Source organism: Apus apus, chromosome 3 (genome assembly GCF_020740795.1).
Source record: "Apus apus isolate bApuApu2 chromosome 3, bApuApu2.pri.cur, whole genome shotgun sequence".
Taxonomy (NCBI): Eukaryota; Metazoa; Chordata; class Aves; order Apodiformes; family Apodidae; genus Apus; species Apus apus.
In genome coordinates this window covers 116,007,491-116,027,111 of record NC_067284.1, presented here as the reverse complement: position 1 = coordinate 116,027,111, position 19,621 = coordinate 116,007,491, and the positions used below count along the sequence as shown (strand labels likewise).

The following is a 19,621-nucleotide window of genomic DNA, read 5'->3' as shown; positions in this document are numbered from 1 at the left end:
TTTTTAAAGCAAAACTTCCATTCTGGTACAGTATGTTCTATGCAGTTTTCAACAAAAAATCCAAAGAGTCTGAATGATTTAAAATGGTTTAATTCATCACGCTCATTAAATCAGGAAAGTTATTTTATTTGTGCAGTATTTCACATGGCTTTTATTCCAAAATTTTAATTAAGAAATAGACATGTTTACATAAAAATTAAAGTGCTATATTAGCTACATTCCCCTCTGAATCCCTCACATTTTTCAGGAGCACTGACAAACACTCAAGGGTTCAGTGGAGATTAAAACAGGAGTGGAAGAAGAGAGAAGAAAAAATATGTTCAGCCTAAAACAAATCATATGGGAATCAAATCCCAATCTCACCCATTTAGAGAGAAGCATGTTGTGGGGGACTGTGGTTCCCTTGCCCACTGATACCTCCAACTGCACCACAAAAGGCTACCAGGTTGACCAGGCAGGACTTGGCCTTGGTGAAGCCATGTTGGCTGTTTTGAACCACCTCCCTGTCGTCCACCTGCCTTAGCACAGCTTCCAGGAGGGTCTGTTCTATGGTATTCCCAGGCACAGAGGGAAGGCTACATTACATTACGGTGCTGGAAGCAAAGGACTGCACTGCTGGCTCAAAAGGTTGGTCCCAAATAACCATGCTCCAAAATGCAGCTACTGACCTGTGAAAAGCAGCCAATGTCTCTGCCTCTTGGCTTGGCACAGAGGAGGGCTCCTCTCCTACACAGAGAGGAAATCCCACCTCTACAGTATCTTCTGCCAAACAAGTAGCTAACAAAGATATTTTAACTGTGGCAACTGGATGCATACAGATAAAATTCAGTTGTAATTTGGGGATTTTAATGGTGTCCTGCTTCATTGGGACTGGAGCTTTTTTACACAGTGCAACTAGTAGCTCTGTTGTCCAAAACATAAAAAAGCTTAACTGATGCTGGCAGATTCAGGTTAGATATCAAGACATGAGGGTAGGAAGGCACTGAACAGGTTGCCCAGGGAAGCTGTGGCTGCCCCGTCCTGGAGGTGTTGAAGGGCAGTTTTGGAAGGGCAGGGACCAGCCTGGTCTGGTGGGAGGTGTCCCTGCCCATGCAGGGGGGTTGAAACCTAACAGTCTTAAGATTTCTTCCAACCTTCACCAGTCTATGATTCTATGATGTAAAGATATATATACATATTTTCATCTAATTATTAATATATTTTAGAATAAAGCAAAATGAAAAAGCCAGTGACCCTTGGGCCTTTCAGACCTCCAAAGCAAGTATTTACCTAGAGTAAGCAGCAATATGAGTCAATAAACTGCTTTCAATAAAAAAAATCTGTAACAGGTCATTTCAGCAACCAGGAATAGCAATCCTGTACACACACACAAAGCAAGGCAGGGGAAAAAAACACAAACAAAAAGAAACCCAGCCCAGACAGAAGTCAAAGATATTGTTTTCATTTCCCATGTAATTTTACATGAAGAGAAATATAGCTACATAAGATTCAACCCCTCTTACAGGGAAAGCAAAATGCAAGTTTCAATCAGAAGAGCAATATGTATTTATAGATGATAACTAGAAAGATGATAATTGATAATGAGAACTGTAAATATACCTGGCCAGATCCATACAGCTGTCGGTCAGACTGGTCGAGGAGTTGAAATACTCTCTGCCAGCAGCCAAAACCAGCTCAACACTTTTGGCATAGCTGACTCTGTACTCTGGCTTTCCTTTGGATGAACTTGGTAGGTCCCCTGCACACGTGCTGCAATGCATCATTTCCCCAGCCAGGTGGATATTGTCTATACTGCTGGAGCATAACAGGCTTTCTGTGAATATCTAAAAGAAAGAACAAGGATGTTAATCTGCAGTGGCAGCTTCAAGAAAGGTCATCCACATTGTATGGAACCAACCTCTGTGAAAAAAACAAAACCAAAACAAAACAACACCTTTGAGGTCAAAAGGATATATTCAATCCAAGAAGAAAATGTAACTTCTAACAGGCAAATTATTTTCATAATTTATTTAAGCTAAAATTAACTAGTAGCTATTTATTGCTACTTACTGTAGAAAAGCAGCTTTTTACTGTGAGACTTAGCAATCAGAAATTGTTTATATCTACATTCAGAGGTGTTAACAGGATGTAAGAATCTGAAATGGCAGTTCAGTATTAAGACCTAAATACTAACAATTTATAAGAAATTTTGTATTCCCAAAGAAACTAAAAATACTTAGAACTGACCATGTAAGAAGTTACTTAAGTTTCGATCACGAATACGTTCAAAGAGTGCATCGTAGCAAAGTGCCACATCTGCCACAAAACATCTAACATTTTCAGGTCTAAGTCATTTGGCCCACTGTAAGACACTCAATCTCATTTCCTTACAGAATTAAGTTGTGCAGCTATACATTCTTTACCAAAGGTTTTACATTCATAACAAATTACAACCAATGAATCATAGAAGAGCACAGGCTGGAAGTGACGCCAAAAGATCATCTAGTCCAGGCTTTGTTGGGAAAGGGAGTGTAGATGAGATTATCTAGCACCCTGTCCAAGCATATATTGAAATTACAGTATTTCTTCACTAGGAAGAACCTCTCCAAACTACTTAATGCTCTGGAAAGGAACACAGTTCAGGGAGGGGATTCTGACCCTCTACTCTGTTCTCCTAAGACCCCACCTGCAGGGCTGTGTCCAGTTCTGGAGCCCCCAACAAAGGAAGGACATGGAGCTCCTGGAGAGAATCCAGAGAAGGGCCACAGAAATTATCCAAGGGCTGGAGCAGCTCTGCTCTGGAGACAGGCTGGGAGAGTTGGGGTGTTCAGCTTGGAGAAGAGAAGGCTCCAGGGAGACCTCAGAGCACCTTCCAGTGCCTGAAGGGGCTCCAGGAAAGCTGAGGAGGGACTTGGGACAAGGGCAGGGAGGGAGAGGACAAGGGGTGATGGATTAAAATTGGAAGAGGGGAGATTTAGGTGAGACATCAGGAAGAAGTTCTGTACAATGAGGGTGGTGAAGCACTGGGACAGGTTGCCCAGAGAGGTGGTGGAGGCCTCATCCCTGGAGACATTCCAGGTCAGGCTTGACCAGGCTCTGAGCAACCCGATCTAGATAAAAAGGTCCCTGTGACTGCAGGAGGGCTGGACTAGATGGTCTTTGAAGGTCCCTTCCAACCCCACACATTCTATGATTCTTACTAAAAAGCACACAACTGGATCATCTTGCATTTCACAATCTGCTACTCCTCAAGGAACAGTGAAAGATGCAAAGTATCAACCAATTCTTCTTCCTTCAAAATCACATGCATACAAGTTACCTCTCTCCAAAGAGATGGACATAAAGTCCTTCCAGAAGACAGGATTCACTTTGCATGCAAGCAGAACACAGCAACTATCAGGCTAAAGAAGATCTCTAACATGTGACTGCAAATCTTTTACTGCCTCATTAATTTTTCAATTTTGCAGTTATCCAAGTATAACTTCATTAAACAGCACTACGTTCTGCAGCATTTCCAGCATTCCTAAAGCATTTTTCCAAAATGGTTTCTGGTGGGTTTTTTAACCGTATGATACAGAGGTTAAGAAGCCCCATAACCTTAATTAAAAAAATAAGATCAGAACAGAGCAAATGCTATTATTTGCAGAGTGCTCTAGTGCTATTTTTGTTTAAATGCACTTAAAAAGAATTCCAAGCACACCAAGCCTTAACCCGGCCTAAACCCACAAACATTAAGTCATTGCAGTTCTCTCTGAGCAACTTCAAATCGTACAACCACAGAGAAAGAATTTTAATGTATAGGTTGGATATAATGTGAATACAATATGAACAATGTTTTTTTCCCTTACGTATTTTTTTTTTCTTAATGTGTTTTCAAAACTTCTACCAAGAACTATTCAGATTGGTAGCCATAAGCAATTAAATTTGCAAACTGTAATAAAACACTCTTAAAGTTTCAAAAGATGTGGCTATTCCAACACTGTCATGGTCACGAGACTGTTTCTGTAACAAACTGCAGTATAAGGAAGTGAAAATATAAACAAACAATATGTATCACAGCACTGGTCTAATAGGTGTCCTTTGCAAATATTAATGACATCTCTTTGGGGTTCATGCACATGCAGGGTGTTGGTTTTTTTCCTTCAATAAATGAGATTTCCCATCTCACATTATTCTACTTCCAACCACAAGCTGTAGAAAGTCCATAATCCTATAACGATCTTGGATAGTATCATCAAACTAAAACTTCACGACTAAGACACGCTTGGCTGGGGATAACACTTAGCTAAAAGACTGTTTATTTTCACTAGCTTTAAGTGTTTATTAGTAGGCACATTTGTACATTGAATTACAAAGTCTCATGAAATTGACACCATTTTAAAAAGTTGAATTCCAGTGAAAGATACACAGGGTATTATTAGAAGGGCTTTTGATTAAAAGAATTAACACAGGAAGTTGCTGATTTTAATGAAAATACGTAAAAGAGCCAGTGGGCAACCAATTAACATAAAGCATGAAAATGTATTGATATTTGTGAGCAACAATATGAAATGAGAATTTGTAGCTTACTTGGGGTAGAAATCAGTAAGAACACATAAAACTCACCTCGTAGCAAGTATCTGAATGTAAGCATGTATATACTTTCTGCTGCATGTCTAACATGTCCTGCAGCAATTCCTTCCACTGGGTCTCACTGACTGGTGGTTGCCTACAAACATTTTTAGAATTAAACATATGCTTCCTTAACACATTTGAAGAAAAACAATGGATAACACTACAGGTCCCATCACAAAAAATACAAGTTTTTTCAAACACTATTTCAATTGTGGCCTTTTCACCCAGAGTAATTTAAAAACAGAATGTTTTTAATATCAATTAACATTAAAACAGTGCCTGTGGGATAAAACTGCTTGACAGCAACAACGCAGTATCCAAGTGTTGTTTCGGTTTGTTTTCCGTTGTATAAAGCAGGGATTTAAGCAACCTTTATCAAGATTCTTTATCAAGATTCTGTATCAAGATCTGTATCTATCGATCTGTATCAAGGTAACTTCCAAAACTACATCCAGAAGTTGGAAATGCTATCTTCCTGCTGATCCAAGAACAGCTGGGTAACACACATTTCTGGCAGCAACCGAAGATCATTAAAGTGCTGTTCATTGCAGGTGACATCAAAGGACTAATCAATTGCATGAAATCACTGGAGAATAAAGCTGCAAATTTATCTTGTTCCTTAAACTGGATCCTTGGATCTCTGTTTACTCACACAGCTTCCTATACAACTTCATGTGCTCTATCAAAACTTTTACTAGTAAAAACACTACAAAGGCTTTTTCACTTTATCTTGAGCCTTTCAGCTAAAATAAATTTAAAAAGAAATTCTTTAAGCCATACAAGCTAGTCCAGCTAATACCAATTACTTCATGTGGCACCAGCTTTTGTTTTGGCAAAGCAAAAGCTTGTTACAAAAAGAGAAAAATCAGCATTTTTCCTTCAGAGGCATTGACTTGATCTTTCAAAAAAAGGTTTTTATAAGTCTTAAAAAAGCTTCCAGCATGGCCAAGCTAAATACTACTCCACCATCACTGACAAAATGTTGTGCATGTTTACTTTAAAAAAAAAACTTATGCCAAGAGCTGTAATAATGTGTAATAATTCCTCTGCAGTTGGAAGATGAGTTAAATGAAGTTCTTCTTCAACAGAAAAACTGAAACATGCAATATAAGAGGTAGAATCAGTAAGTAAAAATCAATAAATTACACTATTACAAGAACTCCTAAAAATTGCAAAAAAAAAAAAAAAAAGAAAAAAGAAAGCCTTAATTTACAAATCCTACACACTCAGTAAAATCCAATAGGTCTTAAAGGACCTAATCTACAATATGATCATTTTACTGTTCATCACCTTGCAGTCTTTGGCAGCCAGCACACCTTTTAGGCTTGTTCACTTGAACACAAGCAGGCTGGAGCAGCTCTGAAGCAAGACAGGGTTTTTTTGCACAGGGAGAAAGCAGACGAAACACCAACTGTATCAACCATCGGGTTGTTAAATGTGTTTTATGGACACAGTTTTCAGTTTGCACAGGGCGGTTCCCCACTGCAACAAGCCAGGCAGGTGGGCTCCAGTCACCACGCTGTCCTTCCCCTTCACTCCCCTTCCCCCGGGAATTCCCACCCCCCTGGGAATACTCACTTGCGCCCCGTGTGCCTCGTTAGCCTAACCATCAGCTTCCGGGCCTCCTCAGCGTCGTCCTTCGTGTCTTTGACAAAGGAAACCGGCTTCTGAAGTCCGTGCTTCTCCAACAGCTCCGCCACGCTGGAAAGGAAAAGTCACTGCTTTGAAACCCAGCCCAGCTGCAAAGCCACCCCTGCTGCAGGCAGCCTTAGAGCTGTCTCAGACACTGCGCTGCAAGTGCAAATGGTCTCCATAAAGCCCACAACAGTCTGGATTAGCCAGAGGAACATTCATTTACTCAAAAATAATAATTAATAGCAGTACTGTTGGGTAAACGCGTATCACCAATAACCTGATGACACAGCTTCACAACTTTTAGTTTTGCATCACTCAAAGTGTTACAGAGTTCCAAGATTAAATCCACCTTCTCCTTCAAATATAAAACAAAACCCAAAAATAAATAAATAAAAAACCAAACACGAAACTTTTATTAGAATTAAAATACATGTGCAGTTTTCTAATGTTAAAATAGCTAAAATCATTCAAAATTTCTAAGTTCTGAACACAAAAAAACTTACATATTATCTTGTTGATAGCACTAAAAACAAGATAAATATTCTTGCTGCTTTCCTGCCATGAAGAAGTTCTTGGCTATGCCTAGTGGCATCTGTAAGAATATATTATTTATTTTAGAAAAATTAAATACCTAAGAATTTTTTCCAGTTCATCTACTTCGTCATGAAGGGCGTTAGTTCTATCTGTTTCCGGCCTGCAAAGACATTGTACAATTAATATTAAATATACATAGACACATTCATACATCTTGTAACTTCTTCATGTCATTCATGTTATACAGATATAAGCAGTTTGAAACATTTATTGGTGAAAATCAAATATGTGTTTGCTCGAAAAAGATTAAAACTGTTGGCTTCTTGGTAGAAGTACAACTGAAATTGAGAGGGTCCCTCAGTCTCCCAAAAAGAAAGCTTTCCCTTCTTCCTCAGACTTTTCTCAGGCTCCCTCCTTCCTAATTGTAAAAGATGTTAGGGGAATAGTTTACATCTCATCCTCATGCTTTCACTTTCTCAAGTACTTGTCCTTGAAAGACTGCTGCTTATAAGTGAAGTGCAAGGCTCCAGCAACTGCAACAAGACCAGTAAGACAGCATGAACACTTGGTCTCAGCTCACCAGATACAAAGGTCTAAAAAAAACTATTACAGAAGCACTGGTCTGGGCTGCTCCTTGACTTTCTGTTTTGCTGCATTATTTGCTAGAGTGCACATACAGCACATACATGTACACACATGAACACTGCAACACACAACACCCCAGTAACATGATCTACCCTTCACTGACTTAACGACTGCCTTTAAAGTATCAATTCACAACTATACTTAACGTATCTAAAATATTTACAAACAACTAGCTGAAAATGCTTACCCATATCCTCTTTGGGGGAGACATTCCAGAATATCATAACAGAGAGCCAGCTGGTCATCCCGCTCACAGCTGTAAATACACTCCAGGGCTGTGCCCATCAGCTGGTCTTGATCAGGGATGATTTTTTGCTGACACTAACAAGAACAGAAAGCACATTACTCTTAGTTTTCTGGTTTTAATTCAACAGTTAAGTTTATTCTGGATATAAGATGTGTACTCCACGTAAGTAAACTGTCCTTAGTTTTAATCAGACTATCTCTTGCTAACAACTCAGTGAAGTACCTGTTGAAATTACAACCTGAAACTTAAGTCAGGTAGTTTCCAACACGACCGGCCCTTCAAAGAACAGCAGTACACCAGCATACCCTTTTGAATCTGGGTGCAACTGCTGTCAACATTAGTCAGATTTGTTCAATGTGTACAGCAGTATCAATATATTTAAAACAGCTGTGTTTTTCCTTTACCACTTGGTTTCTCCTCATGTGCTTACATGTTCAATAGTTTGCAAAAATGTGCTTACATGTCCTGGAATAACTATTTAAACTGCAGAAGCAGCATGAAATACACACCTGGAAGGTAACTTCAAGCCTTACTCATTGAACTCTTGACTCCACCCTAATGGCCCCCCATTTATTCTCTAGATTTGTTGTGGGAACCGAGGGGTGGGATGTGTGTGGAGTAACTTGAAATTACTGGTAGTAAAATTCCTCAGGAAAAGAATAGTGAAATCATGATACTCTTTCATATCCATTTTTTAAAAAGCAAATATGCCAGGAATTTAAACACAACTACTGCAAAGAATCTTTACAATAATTGTTTTTCTTCTAAGTCAAGATCATAATTACATTAGTTGACAACCTCCTGAAGGACAGTTTAGTTGCAACGTAATTTATGCTCCAGTACTTTTTAAATAATGTTTTCTAAAACATAAAAACTGGGTCTAAATAGAAGGAAAAGATTCTAGAGATGATCTGATTTAGAAGATAACTGTTCACAAATTCACCTCTTCAGGACAAGAATTGCCAAAGAAGCCAGAAGAATCATCAGAGCTCTACACTTACAGCAGGTGTTGAATTCTGGAATATCTTCAGAGGTAAAGTCAGGTCTTCCTTTGCTAATGTCACTAAGTATTCTTTAAGAAGTGCATTTGCCAGACCAGGGGAATGATTTTCACAGCGGTGGAGAAACGGGATCATCCACTGATAAACATTCTTCACATATTTTTTATCAGAGGACTGGGAAGCACAGTGAGTTACAGAGAAGGAAAAAAAAAATAAATAAGAACAAGTTCAACTTCATTGTTCAAAACAAACAAAGAAACAAACAGAACATGTTTTGCTCAATGAAGGAGTCTCTTCACCTATCACAAACCACAGCTGCAGTCTGATATTCACCACTGCACACGGGTACATTTGAAGCACCGGAACAACCCATCACCTTCCTGCTACCCAGTGGCTGAGGGAAACTCAGCAGTAGAGCAGTAAAGCCCAGTCCATGAGGAAAGCCTAACTGTCTTCCTCCTGCAAGTCCACAATGAGTGAAAGATCACCTTGCATTCATGCCAGAGTAACGCTACTTTCACTAAGCAAGAATGCAAGACAGAACAATAAATGCTGAGTGGTTAGATAAATCCCAGCAAAATTATGAAGAGCTTTCAACGCATGAGTGTCCTCCTCTGGTGCTCAGGTGTGCCTTGATAGCCTTTCAGAGCCCTGCTCAATCTCTAGGTACTCTTCAACCTTTCTGACAGGTCTTTTTCTATTCTGAAATGCCATGCACAGGTTGAACAAAGAGAAGATGAGAAACACACATATGCTGCAGAGGTAAATATTAAGATTTTTTATAATTTTTTTTTTGCCAATATTTCATCGTAGAATGGTTTGAGTTGGAAGGGACCTTAAGATCATTTAGATCCAACCCCCCTGCATGGGCAGGGACACCTCCCACCAGCCCAGGTTGCTCCAAGCCCCATCCAACCTGCCCTTCAACACTTTCAGGGATGGGGCAGACACAACATGATGGTTAACATTTTCCATGGGCTACAAAAGTGCTACAAAAGGTCCTGTATTTAAGGACACCAAAACACATTAAAGGAAAACATTCAATGTTGTTGATTCTGCAGCATCAACAGCTAAAGTTACTTTATAAAGGGCCAATGAAAAAAGCAATTCACAGCTTTCAAAAGACTAGATGTATTAATGTTTAGTACTGTGCCTGGGATGAAGATTACTTACATTCTTCATCAACAGTCTCAGCTTTTCAATGTCCTTCATCTCTAGAAGTTCCTTCAAAGTTAAGGTTCTATCAGCATCCGTCTCATAAACCAATGTCTCTAGAGTGATCAGATTGTCACAAAGCATCTGCAGACCAGGAATGTTCCTCTCCATGCCCAGACGAACAAGGGACAGAGCACAGTCCACCTGAAAAATCACAAAGATCCCTGCTGTGCAACTGCTTGCCAAAAGACAACTTCAAGTCCAATACATGTCCTGTTTACGTCTATTTTCTTTCCCTTTTCCTTTTGCTTGATATGAAATTCTAAGTTCCTAGAAGTTTTTCTGGCCTGTCTATTCCTGAATGGGTGGCTCTTCTCAGCTTTTTGAAGACAAAATAAAATTATTAGTCTTAGTGGCTGGTGTCATTATATGTCTTCTGACCCTCATGAATCCCACTGATGTATGTAAATTAGGTGAGCACTATTTTTTATTCCTTCTGGAGATGACAAGCAGAGATACATCACCTTATCTCACTGCATGGATGTGGTGGTGCAGACCCCTCACCCCTGGGCCACACTGTGATGTCAGCACCAGACAACCCTGGTCTTGCTTTAATTACAAGAGCAGTGAGCTCAACACTGTTCTTGTTTTGATTGCAAGTGCAGTGGGCTGGAACAATCTGGCACCTTCTGGTGTTACCTACCAGGGCAGTGAGTTGAGACAATCTGGCACCTTCTTGTCCTGGTACAACTGCAGTGAGCTGGGATGATCAGGCATGCCCTAAGCCTACCTGGGACTCCTGTTGCCTGGGAAATGTACTCAAGACCCCACCTGCCTGGACCACAGCCCACTCTGAAAGTTGCCAACATCACCTGACAAAGTCACAAGGGAAAAACACTGACCAAAGGCAATCACCCTGTGACCCTGGTAGTGACACAAACACACGATAAGCCTGCCAGAAGACATCATGACAGCACATTTTGGCATATGAGTGACACCTCTGACTGCCACATGTTAATATACATGGCACAGCACCATGTGACTGAACAAAACATGTTTCCTGATACCCTGTGCACAATGTTATCTCCCTCAGTTGGAAACATAAAACACAGAAACCACAGAAAGATGAAGGTTGGAAGGGACCTTAAAGATCATTTAGATCCAACTCCCCTGCATGGGCAGGGACACCTCCCACCAGCCCAGGCTGCTCCAAGCCCCATCCAACCTGCCCTTCAACACTTCCAGGGATGAGGAAGCCACAACATGATGGTTAACATTTTCCATGGACTACATAAGTGCTACTGTCTGTTATAATAAGCAAAGTGAAAGGAAATCTACTGGTTCCCTTATCATTGCTATGGATGAATGATGTGGCCAAGTAAACTTTGGAGCAAACTTAAGTACAGTGCAAAGAAAAAAATAAATATTTCAAAAGTTACAATGAAGACTGAGACCCTGTGCATTACTGAGGGAAAAGCACCCCGTCAGCACGCTTGAGGACTGGATTCTGTTGAAGATCAGCTTGAGTCAGATACCATCATTTTCTCACTGCTCTTCTCACCTGCATTGCATATTTTTCAATTTCCTGTGCTCTGCTCAAATACCAGTCAGTAACAAGATCTACTGAGAGGTCAGTAGTCCTGTACTTCAGTAACTCAGGCTGTGCTTCATACAGGAATTCACCCTCATCTTGTAAAGTTGGTTCAACAATCATCCTTTAAAAAAAAAAATAAAAGTGTATGTTTAGACAATTGCACTCCCCCCCCCCACATCAGCCTTTTTCAGAAGAACAGAAATACAGAAAAAAACGTCCTTGCTTTTTCTCTATACTTGCCTGCATTCAGCTTTTTCACACCAGTCCTCTTCACGATGTTTCCGCTCATTCCAAGGAATGATTTTTAGCGTCCCCTGCTTGTAACTAGTGTAACAGAAAAGGGAAACTTTACACAATGTATTATTTTTAATTGTGATGGCGTTCAATGAATGGAACACAACGCAGATGCAAATATTTCAGTGAATTCATAAAAAGCATTAGTTCAATTACAGTATCAGTTCATTAAGATTTATCACTTCCTAATGCAGCTGTACAAGAGAGATTTTGCCTGTGGTTTTATCTGTACAAACACATATTCTACCATTACTATTAAAGATCTGCTACAAAAAATACCTTCTTACTGACCATACCTTTAATATAAATAAATTATTAAAAAAAAAAAAAAGAAGAAGAAACACACTACAAGCTTTAAGAATTTTTACTGCTTCACAGTAAGTATTGACTTGATATGCTGTCATGGAAGACTGAAATGAGCAGAACCCTATGATCTCCACAGCTGAAAAACACCATAATTCTTCACATTTTAGCACAAATCTTTGTACTGAACCTGACCAAGAGATGCCCTGCTGTACTGACCTCCTCCATTAGGTTTAATGTGATTTTCTCACTACAACTTTCCCCAGTGAAACATTCTCTAAATACTGAGGTTGAAGGAAAAATAAATCTGTTAGAAGTGTAAATTAAGAACAGCAAGGGCTATTACTAGAATGATTAGTTATGGCTTGCTGTTTTAGGCTAGTTGTTTAAGCTGCATAAACCATTTCAAACTATGCAGAACAAACTAATGGGGAAGAGAAGAGCCACAGAAATCCGGACATTTTTAGAAATAATAAACAAACCATGTACAAAGCACAGACATTAAAGTTTCAGCATACTGGAGCAATAACCTATTTTAAATCTCATTTATTTTCTACTGACCCTGGTAATGAACAGCAATAGCAATACAACATGGACAATCCCTATCCATAAATTAACAACTTTCACAACCTTTTCATCCCTTGAAGAGCAGCACTGTAACTCAGTAGCTTGAAAAGAAACAAGATTCCAACAATGAAATCAATTTCACGATATAGTAAGAGTCAAAACAAACTAAAAATCAGTAACTCCATCCAATTTAGCAACAACCATGAAGCAGACAGAATAAAGCAAGGCACGTCCATGCCAACTGCCCTGGACACACACACATTTCTCCCATAAGGGCAGCAAAGCCCTCCTTTCCTTCTTCTGTGTACCAACTGTAATACCTCATGTTTTATCCACAGCAAATCCAGCCCTCCAAATGAAACATGGAGTAGAAATCCAGCAATCAATTGGCAGAGACAGATTTTAAGGCTATAGAAGTCAAAAAATAAATGAAGGAAGAGATGGAAAACTGCTCATCCCTGTGTCTCAGCTACAGCAACATCTGCATTAAATTCCAGTTCAGTTGGACAAAACATTCCACAATTATCTTTAAAATTAGGCACTGTAGTAACATCACTGAAAAATAATTAATAAAGAAAACTCCAAATTAACATTTAGCAACAGGAAAAAAGTAATTTTCTGATTTTGGAAAGACTCATCATCAGTCCATGTATTTTGGGGACCGCAGGGGGCTGCTGTGTTTTCATTTAAGTCTTCGAAAACACAATTTATCAATTACTTTAATTACTTTAAAGATTAATATTTAAAACTGGTTCATAACCTAAATTAATAAGGTCATATTTCAAACGTCATACACAAACTTAAAGCTACCCATGCATGATATGTAATCTGAATGATGAGGAACCAAGATATTCCAGAACTCAGACACACACACTCCTAATGTTCCCAACCTTCAGGATGAGACCTGAAGGAAAAAAAAAAAAAACACACACCATTTACTGATCCAAGGCTGGACTGTCAAATACTACATTGAACATGTTCTTAATTAAGCTGCCACATCCTGCACACTTGCCATAGACATGGCAAAGCTGCACTCTGGAATTACAGATCTAGTTAAGAAATTGTTTCTTAACTGATTCAGAAGCAGAAAAGGTTTATAATTAAAGTTGGCAAAGCCTGCAAGTTTTCTCAACTGACCTAAGTATCAGGATGAATTCTCTGTTTCTTCCCTCCAATTAATCTTAACATTAAGAGTCACTTTCCTGATCCTGATAAATATTAGAAACTAAACAGTTTGTTTTATGCATATGAGGCAGGGAAGAAAAAGAGATGCAGACATGAAAACATGCAGGGAGGTAGGGCTTCCATTGTTCTACCATGCTTTTGTTTACAGCAGATGCAGCACACCCAGCTGCACAGGGGCATGTCAGAACCACCACACTTGCCCTGCACACAACACAGGAGTCTCTGAGGGCTCGAGGTGGTGAATGTGGCACACACAGGTAGCTCATTGTAGCTGCAACATACACCCTGTGCTGCTGCATCCAGCATTCCTCAGCTCCTCTGCTTCTGCTGCAACCACAGGCTGGAGAAGTGGGCTTGTGTGAACCTCATGAGGCTCAACAAGGCCAAGTGCAAGGTCCTGCAGCTGGGTAGGGGCAATCCTCATTACCAGTACAGGCTGGGGGATGATGTGATGGAGAACAGTCCTGCAAAAAGGGACTTGGGGGTGATGGTGGATGAAAAGCTGGACTTGAGCAAACAACATGCACTCGAGCACAGAGGGACAATCACATCCTGGGCTGCACCGAAAGGAGTGTGGCCAGCAGGGCCAGGGAGGGGATTCTGCCCCTCTGCTCTCATGAGACTCCATCCAGAGTGCTGTATCCTCCTCTGAAGCCCCCAGCACAGGAGGGACATGGACCTGCTGGAGTGGGTGCAGAGAAGGGCCACGAAGATGATGGGAGGGCTGGAGCAGCTCTGCTCTGGAGACAGGCTGGGAGAGTTGGGGTGTTCAGCCTGGAGAAGAGAAGGCTCCAGGGAGACCTTAGAGCACCTTCCAGTGCCTGAAGGGGCTCCAGGAAAGCTGGGGAGGGACTGTTTAGAAGGGCTTGTAGTGAGAGGACAAGGGGAAATGGATTAAAACTGGAAGAGGGGAGATTTAGGTGAGACATGAGGAGGAAATTCTTGAGTGTGAGGGTGGTGAGACCCTGGCCCAGGTTGCCCAGAGAGGTGGTGGAGGCCCCATTCCTGGAGACATTCAAGGTCAGGCTGGACAGGGCTTTGAGCAACCTGATCCAGTTGAAGAGGTCCCTGCTCACTGCAGGGCGGCTGGACAAGGGGACCTTTAAAGGTTCCTTTTAACCCAACACATTCTGAGTCTATGATTCTGTCAGCTTTGCAGTTTTGTTCAGGAAACTGAACCTCGCCCCCCCGAGGTCAGAGACAGCAACACAGACTTAGCCCCCACAAACTCCAGCTGTGAGGCCAGATCACTGCAGGCACTGGTGGCCTCCTGCTCCAGTGCCCAGCCCCTGTGAGCCGTGTCACACCACAGCTCCACACAACTCCTAGTGAAGGATTTTAATTTATTTCTTTTCCCAAGACACTGCTTCTCCCCACCCTTTCTCCCCTTTCTCTCCTTTCCTTCCACCAGTACAATAAATACGACTGGAGACCAGCAAATTGGCAGATTACAGAGGTATTCAACTCAATTTCTTCAAAAAGAACAGACTTTCCCTGTACTGCTCTTTTCATTCCATTGTTTATGTAGGCTTGACAATTCTTCCCATTCTTTGCTTCGACAAAAGAGGTCCATGCTATTGTAGTTTCTGTATCCTACCAACTGCATTTATTCAAAGCTGCAGATTATTTTCCTCTCCAAGGACAGGCTTTCAAAAAAAAGCAGCTCTAATTCAGTTTTGAGGTCAGAATCCAATTCTTTCTATTACCAATGGCAACTCATGGGGCTTTTTCCCTCCAAGTATGTCATCCACAGGCCTGTCTCCAAGGCTCATCTACTTGAAAATTAGGAATTTTAAAAATCTTTTCTCTTGCAAACTCGTGCACATCACATACAGACTCCAAGGCAAAAGGCAATTCACCCAAACACAGGAAACAACAGCTTCTTGCTGAAAGACATGCAGATTTTTAAGAGTAGGTCTTTTTTGTTTTCTAAAAATATTGTGAGAGTAGATGAAACTGCTGGGTTTTTTAATCATGTATCATTTGTCTGAAAAAATACTGTTATCAACACTATTTCTGCACTTGAAAGCTTGTGTGTTAAATACTGGAATAGTTCTGAATATACCGCCTTTAAGCGAGACACCAAGTCTTTTAGCTGTTAGAGATGGGAAAGCTATACATGAAAGATACTGAACTTTATGAAAAGCCAGTGTTTCCATCAAATGGTTTTGCTATGCACTCAAAATCTTTTGAAGAAGGTACATGATTCCAATTGTATTACATTTATTTTTTAATTTATCTCTAATTTATGTTTAATGATATGAGTTATATAAAATCCGGAATCCTCAAATATTCTTTCCCCCCTGCTGACACTTGTACACTTACCAGAGTTTATTATTTCTGTATTTTACTGGAGGTACACTGTAAACTATTTTAGACTTCACATTCAAATTAGCACTTCCATAATCCCACTACATTAAGATGTGGAGGCATTAAAAGTAGGCTATACAGAATCCCAGACTGGTTTAGGTTGGAAGGCACCTTAAACATCATCCAGTTCCAAACCCCATGTAGGGACAGGGACACCTCCCACCAGCCCAGGTTGCTCCAAGCCCCATCCAACCTGCCCTTCAACACTGCCAGGGATGGGGCAGCCACAGCTTCCCTGGGCAACCTGGGCCAGGGTCTCACCACCCTCACACTCAAGAATTTCCTCCTCATGTCTCACCTAAATCTCCCCTCTGCCAGTTTTAATCCATTCCCTCTTGTCCTCTCACTACAAGCCCTTGTAAACAGCCCCTCCCCAGCTTTCCTGGAGCCCCTTCAGGCACTGGAAGGTGCTCTAAGGTCTCCCTGGAGCCTTCTCTTCTCCAGGCTGGACAGCCCCAACTCTCTCATATAATACATATACCTGTATATAATGCATGATTTGCAAAGGAAGTTTTATAGAATATTCTTTCTTAACTTCATCCAGTAACTCATTTGTCCAAAGCCTGCGTGTTCTCAGAGAGCAGTGGGGAAATTGGTACCAGTTGATGTTGCTCTGCAGGTCTTCTGGCTCCGAACCAGTTCTATTATGTCACAATTCTTCCATAAATGAGGATGAAACATAATAAAAAGCACATCCCAGACATGAAGTTCTCACCAGCTATGATACACATTGCGTTTTTCACATTGCATTAAAACATTTTTTTCTAGCATCATAATAGTTTACTAGTGAATTAGTAAACACAACTATATAATAGAGAACATGTATTTTTAAGTTCCCTATTATTCAATACACTTTGTGATACAAAAGTGGTGGGCAGAGAGAAAAGCTTTTCATTTTCCAGTATCATCCACGGGACACGCGACAAATTTATCATGAGTGAAGTACAGATGGTGCCTAAACCAGAGTGCCAAAACCACCACACTGTTTGGGAAAATTGATCCACATGAGCTAGTGGAAAAGGTATCCCAGCTGCTTTTGGCTGCCACAGTAAACTACCCTTCAGAATTCCTGCTGTGCACACTGTGGTGACAGGTCTTTTGAAGCAACTCCGCCACCAGAGGAGAAAAGTTACACCTGATGTCACACAAACAAATGAAGCTGGTTTAATGCTGTGGTTAACCTTTCACAGAGTTTGGGCTGAGGGGAACTTGCTTCTTTTCCCAACCTGACCTAGACTGAATGATCTAAACATCAGAAAAGTCAGCTAACACTACACAACTGCAGTTTAGGAGCTCACTGTGGGTTTTTTTTCTTGATGTATAAAAATTGAGAGGCAACAGCTTTCAGTAAATCAAAAGGAGCTATTTTAAAGACACAGCTGAACTCCAAGGAAGATCAAAGGTGTTTGCCACCATCTAGTGAAAATCCTCCTTCAGGACTGTACAATTATAAACCACAGTGAATGTTCAGGGAAGACATTTCATTCTAAACCCTGTTAAAAGGCAACAAGCAGCCTTCCAACTGCAGTGAGCTGCTCCTGTTGCTTTCCCAGATCCCCACATACCTCAGTTTGCAGAAGAGCTGCTCTTCCTCCAAATCACTGCTTTGCAACTCACATGGACCACAAGAACCTTCAAGTGGCATCACGACAATTTAATCTTTCCCTCAAAAGTTATTTCTTCTGCTTCATAGTAGAAGATAACATCTGGGTTTGGTTGGGTTTTTTTTCTTTTTTTTCCAAACACATCCTTGAAATAATATTAACTACCTTGATCCCTCTCCTTCTAAACTACTCTTCTTTCCCTTCATGCAAAGAAATGCGTATAAAACTTATGCCCTTCTTACTTCACTGTAGCATTATACAAATGAATTCTAACAAGAAAAACTGATCATGGGACTATTTATTTAAACATGAACACTTCTAAACTAAACTGAAAACATAAGCAGTTCATCTTCAGGAGACAGAAAGCTATTATGCAAAAATGAGGACTATATATTGGAGAGTTTTGCAGACATTCAGTCAAACCTATTTACATACATATACCAAGAATATAAAGAGATGAAGCTGTAAGAGCTTTATGGAAACTGCAATGCCACAGGCAGCAACTAAAAACCTAGTTCAGGAGAAGACATTATGAAAGTTAACTGCTTATGAACCTCTTAGCTTAATTGTGTAGTATTTATTCATAGATGAGAGTCTGCTATGTGGAAATATTTAGGGTTTTAAACTTTCACCAAGTTTTTAAAAGACATTTCCATTCCCACCCCAATTCTTCAGGCAACTGGAGTCCATTCACACTCTCCAGTAAAAAAAATCACTTTAAGCTACAACTGAAAACTAATATTTGAGAAAGTTAAGGAGTAAAAAAGAGAAACACATTAAAAGTTGCTATCTTAGAGGAAAGATTTTTACAACTAGTGTAATGTGCAATATAGCAGACTTACGGCTGCTGAGGGAAATTTTGAATCAGCCAGCTTCTATGAGTTTGAAATGTGATCAGCAGTGTTGCAGTTAAATGTAGTAAAAAGGGTAAGAAAATTGAAAGACAAGGAAAAATACTCTGGTTAAGTATTTATAATGGTGTTAAGTTTTATTCTCCTCTGAGATCACCTTTAAAAACCTGAGGGCAAGAGCCTTTACTATAGACTAGGGACACTAGATGCAGCTATTAAAACACAGATCAGAAAGAGCCATCATGAATAGCTCAACTTTTACCACCCTCACTCTGTTTGTATTAAGATATGAATTCTGTGTCTTTGAGAAGGACCAGGAATCCCAGTGACCAAGAGGCAGCCCAGATTGAGAAGCCACCATTACCAAAGCAGCTAAGAATTATCATGAAAAGAAGTAGGGAAATGTTACAACCCCAATTCTGCAAGAACAGGTTACTATGTAATGTCAGTCCACCACAAAACCAACTTCCAGCCAACAGGCAGGTGGAGCCACCCATGCCATCTCAGTATTTTAGATTCCTTCTCAGCTGCAGGAGCTGTTGAGTTTGTATAACTCGCAGTCCTTTGCAAGAGTCACAGATAACATCAATCCTCTGCTCAGACATTACAAACCTCCTCCTGAACAGCTCTGAGAGAGACCCCTAAAGATGCTAAGCTACCAAACATCTGCCAAAAATGAGCAACAAAAGAATATCTACCATTTTCAACTTTTTACAAGCAGATACAGGAAAAAAAAAATACCCATACATTTTCTAACAACCTGGCACAGAAGACAGAAAAAAACCAAATTGTTCTACCTTTTGTTCCTCATTTCTTATGCCAGCTTTTCCATGACTCGTAAGATGTTAAATCTTTTGTGACACTGGCCTCTAAATGCTATCCTAACGTGAATGACATGTGCTAGTAACAAAAAAATAAAAAAAACCAGCTGCTTTATGCCTACAGAAATGCCTCTCTTTGACTAAGTACTTAGAATTTACTCTCTGCAGCTGAACTGGAGATGAAAGGAAAAGGCATTCATAATGCAACACTTACAAAACCAT

The 19,621-nt window shown here is 40.3% G+C and overlaps 1 protein-coding gene across 2 annotated transcripts in view; it reads right to left on the bottom strand.

Annotated features, from left to right (window-relative positions):
- The window catches only part of NBAS (NBAS subunit of NRZ tethering complex), a 153,853-nt gene that overhangs the window by 97,529 nt on the left and 36,703 nt on the right, over positions 1–19,621 (bottom strand). For both annotated transcript variants that reach the window (XM_051615948.1, XM_051615949.1), the window contains exons 22-30: positions 11,645–11,728; positions 11,372–11,525; positions 9,829–10,014; positions 8,656–8,829; positions 7,595–7,728; positions 6,860–6,922; positions 6,172–6,294; positions 4,585–4,687; positions 1,600–1,823 (exon numbers count right to left, since the gene is read on the bottom strand). In XM_051615948.1, coding sequence (XP_051471908.1) covers positions 1,600–1,823; positions 4,585–4,687; positions 6,172–6,294; positions 6,860–6,922; positions 7,595–7,728; positions 8,656–8,829; positions 9,829–10,014; positions 11,372–11,525; positions 11,645–11,728 — 1,245 coding nt within the window. The remainder of the gene's footprint in view (positions 1–1,599; positions 1,824–4,584; positions 4,688–6,171; positions 6,295–6,859; positions 6,923–7,594; positions 7,729–8,655; positions 8,830–9,828; positions 10,015–11,371; positions 11,526–11,644; positions 11,729–19,621) is intronic.